The sequence below is a fragment of the Capsicum annuum genome, unplaced genomic scaffold, assembly GCF_002878395.1.
Source record: "Capsicum annuum cultivar UCD-10X-F1 unplaced genomic scaffold, UCD10Xv1.1 ctg38758, whole genome shotgun sequence".
Taxonomy (NCBI): domain Eukaryota; kingdom Viridiplantae; phylum Streptophyta; class Magnoliopsida; order Solanales; family Solanaceae; genus Capsicum; species Capsicum annuum.
This window is the reverse complement of record NW_025845923.1, coordinates 1-5,787: the sequence shown is the minus strand read 5'-3', so window position 1 is coordinate 5,787 and position 5,787 is coordinate 1. Positions and strand designations below refer to the sequence as shown.

The 5,787-nt window shown below is 37.1% G+C and overlaps 1 protein-coding gene across 1 annotated transcript; it reads right to left on the bottom strand.

Annotated features, from left to right (window-relative positions):
- Positions 1–2,934: 2,934 nt before the first annotated feature.
- Positions 2,935–3,477, bottom strand: LOC124891619 (serine/threonine-protein kinase CDG1-like). The gene has a single exon (XM_047403337.1). It carries the CDS (start codon positions 3,475–3,477, stop codon positions 2,935–2,937), a length of 543 nt encoding a protein of 180 aa, XP_047259293.1.
- Between the last annotated feature and the right edge of the window lie 2,310 nt (positions 3,478–5,787).

Below are 5,787 nucleotides of genomic sequence, written 5' to 3'. Positions count from 1 at the left end.
AGATTGTGTGTTGATTATAGAGACTTGAACAAACAAACTGTCAAGAACAAGTTCCCAATTCCAGTTGTTGAAGAAGACTTGTTGGATGAGCTTGGGGGTTCTATAATTTTTTCTAAGATTGACCTTAGATCTGGTTATCACCAGTTTAGGATGGCAAATGATGACATACCTAAAACAGCTTTTAGAACTCATTCTGGGCATTTTGAATATGTGGTTATGCCTTTTGGGCTATCAAATGCACCTGCTTCATTTCAGGGCTTGATGAATGCTATATTCAAGGGCTTTCTGAGGAAATATGTCCTTGTATTCTTTGATGACATATTAATATACAACAGAAGTATAGATGAGCATCTAGAACACTTGAGTTCTGTTTTTGAGGTTATGCAACATCACCAGTTGTTTGTTAAGCACTCCAAATGCTTTTTTGGAGTCAAAAGGATTGAGTATCTAGGCCATTCATCACTCAAGAGGGAGTGTCTACAGATCCTCTGAAGATTGTTGCTGTAAGAGATTGACCAACTCCAACAACTATTAAACAGTTGAGAGGTTTTCTTGGATTAGCTGGGTATTATAGAAGGTTTATTCAGGGTTTTGGGACTATGTCAAGACCTTTGAATGATCTCCTGAAGAAGAACAAGTTCCAGTGGAATGATGAAGCTTCTAAGGCACTTACACAGCTTAAGGAGGCATTGACAAAAGTACCTATATTAGCTCTACCTGACATAACTAAGTTGTTTGTAGTAGAAACTGATGCTAGTGGAGTAGGGATTGGGGCTGTACTAATGCAAGAAGGTCACCCCATTGCATTTATTAGTAAAGGCCTTTCACCTAAACATGCAGCCTTATCAGTGTATGACAGGAACTACTTGCTATTGTACATGCTGTAACCAAGTGGTCACATTATCTCTTGAATCAAAGGTTTGTCATTAGAACAGATCAAAAGGCTTTGAAGTATCTATTGGAGCAGAAACTACATACTAATTCACAGTTGTTGTGGCTCACAAAACTCATGCCCTTTGACTATGTCATTGAATATAAAAAGGGGGTAGAAAACAAGGTGTCTGATGCCTTGTCTAGGGTGCAGGGTGCTGAATTAATGACTTTAGTGCTCTCTAATACTAGTTCTGATCTTCCACAAGCTATAGCAGCCAGCTGGGAAGGTGATCCTGCTTTGTAGCTTCTCATTACAGAACTCATGGCTAATCCAAATTGCCATAAACAATTTACTTGGCATCATAATCAACTCAGAAGGAAAGGAAAGTTGGTGGTGGGTAATGTACCTCAACTTCGACATGATATTATTTCCTTTTGGCATTCATCTGCTCTAGGGGGACATTCAGGTGTAGAAGCCACTCTTAAGAGACTGTTAACTCTTTTCTACTGGAAGGGTATTAGAGATGATGTGAAGTTGTTTGTCCAGTGCTGTGATACTTGTCAGATGAATAAGGCTGATTTAGCTGCTTACCCTAGCCTACTACAACCATTGCCCATTCCTAAGGTAGTTTGGTCCCAAATCAGCTTAGATTTTATTGATGGTCTGCCTAAATCTAAAGGATATGAAGTCATTCTAGTAGTTGTGGATAGGCTTAGTAAATATGCTCATTTTCTACCTCTGAAGCACCCTTATACTGCTCAGTCTGTAGCTGAGGTATTCATGGATACAATGGTTAAGTTACATGGATTACCTGATGCCATAACTAGTGACAGGGATGTTGTTTTCCTCAGTAATTTTTGGCAAGAATTATTCAACCTACAAGGAGTTCAATTGCACACTTCCTCAGCTTATCATCCTCAGTCCGATGGTCAAACTGAAGTGCTAAATAGAAGCTTAGAAACTTACTTGAGATGTTTTTGTAGTGAGGAACCTCATACTTGGTTCTCTTTCCTGGCTATGGCTGAATACGGGTACAATACTTGTTTCCATAGTGCTATTCAAATGACTCCCTATGAGGCACTTTATGGAAGGCCACCTCCATTACATTTACCTTATTTGCCTGGTGAATTAGCTTCTACAGAGGTGGATGCTACCTTGCTTAACAGAGAGATGAAGTTGGACCTATTAAAACACCACTTGAGGAGGGCTCAATTGAGAATGAAACAATAGACAAATTTGCATAGAAGTGACAGAGTTTTTGAGGTTGGTGACTGGGTGTATTTTAAGATCCATCCCTATAAACAAACTACTGTTTCTGGCCATTCCTTCCATAAGTTAGCTGCCAAGTACTATGGGCCATTTCAAATTCTGAAAAAGGTGGGATCAGTGGCTTACACTTTTGCTTTTCCTGATACTATTAAGATTCATCCCACTGTCCACGTGTCCTTGTTAAAGAAGTGCTTTGCATTGCCTACTCAAATTTCACTACCCCTTTCCTTGACATTGCTCATCCTCTTTGTCCCAATCCTGAAAGTATTCTTCAGAGGAGAATGGTCAAGAAAGGTGGAAAAGCTGTGGCACAAGTTCTAGTCAAATGGGAAGGCTTACTTGCTGATGATGCTAGCTGGGAGTTCTATGAGGCCTTGATAGTCAGATTTCCTCATTTTCATCCTTGAGGACAAGGATCTCTTTTGGGGAGGGAGTATTGTTAAACTAATTAGCTAATTAGAATTGGAAATTGCCATGTCAACAATTAGCTAATTAGAATTGGAATTTGCCATGTCAGCAAAATCTGTTATAACTCTGTTATAACTGACAGTTAGTTAAACTAGCCACTGTTCATTACTGTTACATTGAGATATTGTTCACGAAAGGTAGTTGAGCTGATAGTTAGTTGAGAATTAGAGGGAGTGGGTCAATTCTACAATTGTATATAAACTAGTGAAGTGTACAAGAGTTTTAGAATAATACAATTCATTGCTTTCTTCTCTAAAATCTCTCTTCTCTGTTCTTAACTTGTGGTGCTGTTCTGCAATAGCTTATTCCAAATCCTTGAATCGTCAGTGATTCAAGCTATTTGGGTAACAAGACATGCCCGCCAGCTTTATCACATCCAAGCTTGGCCAATCCAAAGTCAGAAACTTTGGCATGGAAATTTTGTCCAAAAGTATATTGCTACTCTTGAGATCTCTATGAATAGCTGGGGGATGGACATGCTCATGGAGATATTCCAGACCTTTAGCAGCCTCCAAAGCTATTTTCAATCGGGTCTTCCAGTCCAACTTTGGACAAAAAATATTGGAACCTTTGATTGGATACAAGTGCTCCTGCAAACCACCATTCGCCATGAACTCATAAACAAGCAATTTATGGCTGCTTTCTGAACAATAGCCAATCAATGACAGCAAATACGGTGAGCGCAAGTGGCACAGCAACTCCACCTCCACTTTGAATTCTTTCTCCCCTTGTTTTCCAGCTTCATACATCAGCTGAATCGCAACTTTCCGCCCATCTTGAAGCACTCCTCTGTCCACCTCCTCTATTTCTATTTTTCTTTTATCAGGTAATGTTGAACTACAACTCTTTGTTTGAGCAATTTCCATTCGCTTGTGAAAGGTTCACCTTCAAACTTAGTTAGATGTACTGTATATTATGTACTCTTGCATTTAGGTCGATCTAAAAGGGGATAATTACCCTTCTTCCCTCTCTGGTGTTCAACACAAATTAGATTTTGTAAGGCATAGTGTAGTTTCACGTGTTCTATTCTTCCAAACTTTGTTCTCTATTCGTTAACTTCTTATCATTCAATATCTGATGATGAGTTCGTTCCTGTTTATTCTTTTATTTTTTATTTTTATTTCTGTTTTCAGGATTCATGTTCTATATGTAGTATTGACACTCGAGTAATCAAGGTTCCCTAAAGAGAGACCTGAAATCTCCCCCTAAATATCTACACAATCATTCTTCATGGAATTATGATAAATTAGTTATTCCATGTACTTGGTCATTCCTCTTTATATGAGAATTATGATATGTCATAAATTTAGCGAATGATTTCCTCGAAGAAACTATGTTTTGTCGATGTTCTTTCAAAGATTTTAACTCATAAAATGCTCTCTTTCTTTGTTTGTAAACAGAATTGTTCATCTTTTCTCAAGAATGGCTTGATTGAACCTACAGTAATATCAACTTAAATGACATAATTACAATATGAGATATGGAGATGAGCATCTATTAGCTCCCTGCATATTAAGGTAGGATAAATTCGTACTATTGACTTCAGAGTCCCTGATTATGACAGAGAAATAGTAGGACGGACAACTATATGTTTAGCAGAATTTTAGTCCTGCCTATTTGTTGAAGGAGTTAACGGACAAACTATATTTTTAGCAGCATTTAGTCTTGGCTATGTGTTGAAGGAGTTTTCTTTTACCTTGAAGTGAAAGCAATTTTCTTCTATCAAAGGAGATTTAAATGTAGATCTTTACCACGCATATGCTTTTTGATATTCTATATGGTCATATTTCAGTTTAAGATTTCAAGATATAAAGTTGACCTTCTCATTAATTTTGTGTTTACTTACCTTAAATTTTAATTGCTAACTTTTAACTAACCTTAAATGCTAATATTGCAGGAACACGACAAATTTCCCTTGGTTGCTCAGCTCTCTCCGTCAAGGTTGATTGTTATATTGTACGGCCTTGGGCATCCCTTGGCAACTTCAAGGTACTCTTTGTTGAATTGCCAGTTAATTTCCCCTTCATTTTTAGTGAAAACATATTATATTTACGGTATAGATATTTTCTTTCTCTGTTGTTCAAATACATGTTCCTTCGTTAGTGCATTAGTATTGTATGGTCTTGCACTGAATTCTTTCCAGTACCACAAATATAAGTGAACAAGACGATTGAGCTTGTTCGTTTTGTTTTCGGATACTGTGTTACGTTTATGTAATATTGGTATTGACAAGTTCAATGAATTTAACTTTGTATATTCTTTTCTGCCTTCTATATCTTTTTTCAAAACGATTTTGTGCTGAATCATGAAGTACTTGCTTTTGGCTGAACTCTTCACTTCTTGTAATTGCTGGGATGAAGTACTTGCTTTTGGCTAAACTCTTTACTTCTTTTAATTGTTGGGATGAAGTGTTAAATTCTTTTCTGCCTTCTATATCTTTTTTCAAAACGATTTTGTGCTGAATCATGAAGTACTTGCTTTTGGCTGAACTCTTCACTTCTTGTAATTGCTGGGATGAAGTACTTGCTTTTGGCTAAACTCTTTACTTCTTTTAATTGTTGGGATGAAGTACTTGCTTGTGGCACCATTTGTGGGTCATAGCGCATACTCATATTTCATGGGAAAATATGAAAGGCTTAAACACTTGACAAGATCCAAAAGACAGTACCCTATGATTTTTTCTTTGAAGGACATAACGGATTGCATCACCCTTCTCCTCTCCCCTCCCTGAACAGAACAAGAAAGAAAGATTATGTGGAAACCAAAATGGATTCATTGTGGCAGCTGAGTAGAACTGGGTTATTGAGCAACAGTGGCTAAGCTGATGAAAGAGTTGGAAACATAAGAACAGTTAAATTGTGAATTAACCTTCATTTTGTTTATTCTGTTTTGACTTGACATGGAGTTTAGTAAAGTAAAAAAAAAAATTGAATAGTCTTAATCAAACATATGTCAAATGTAACAATTTCCTTGATGCTATTCATCTCCATCTGAAATAATCAAACACCATGTAAGCCCTCCACCAAAAGAGCTAAGAAGAATACTTGACTACATTGTTTGCGATTTTGCATATGCTTAAGTGGCTACAAATATATATTTCAAGATGGAAATAACGGTTATCTACAAGGTACTCTTCAACTGAGAATATTACTAGCAGCATACCTTCTCGTCGAAGA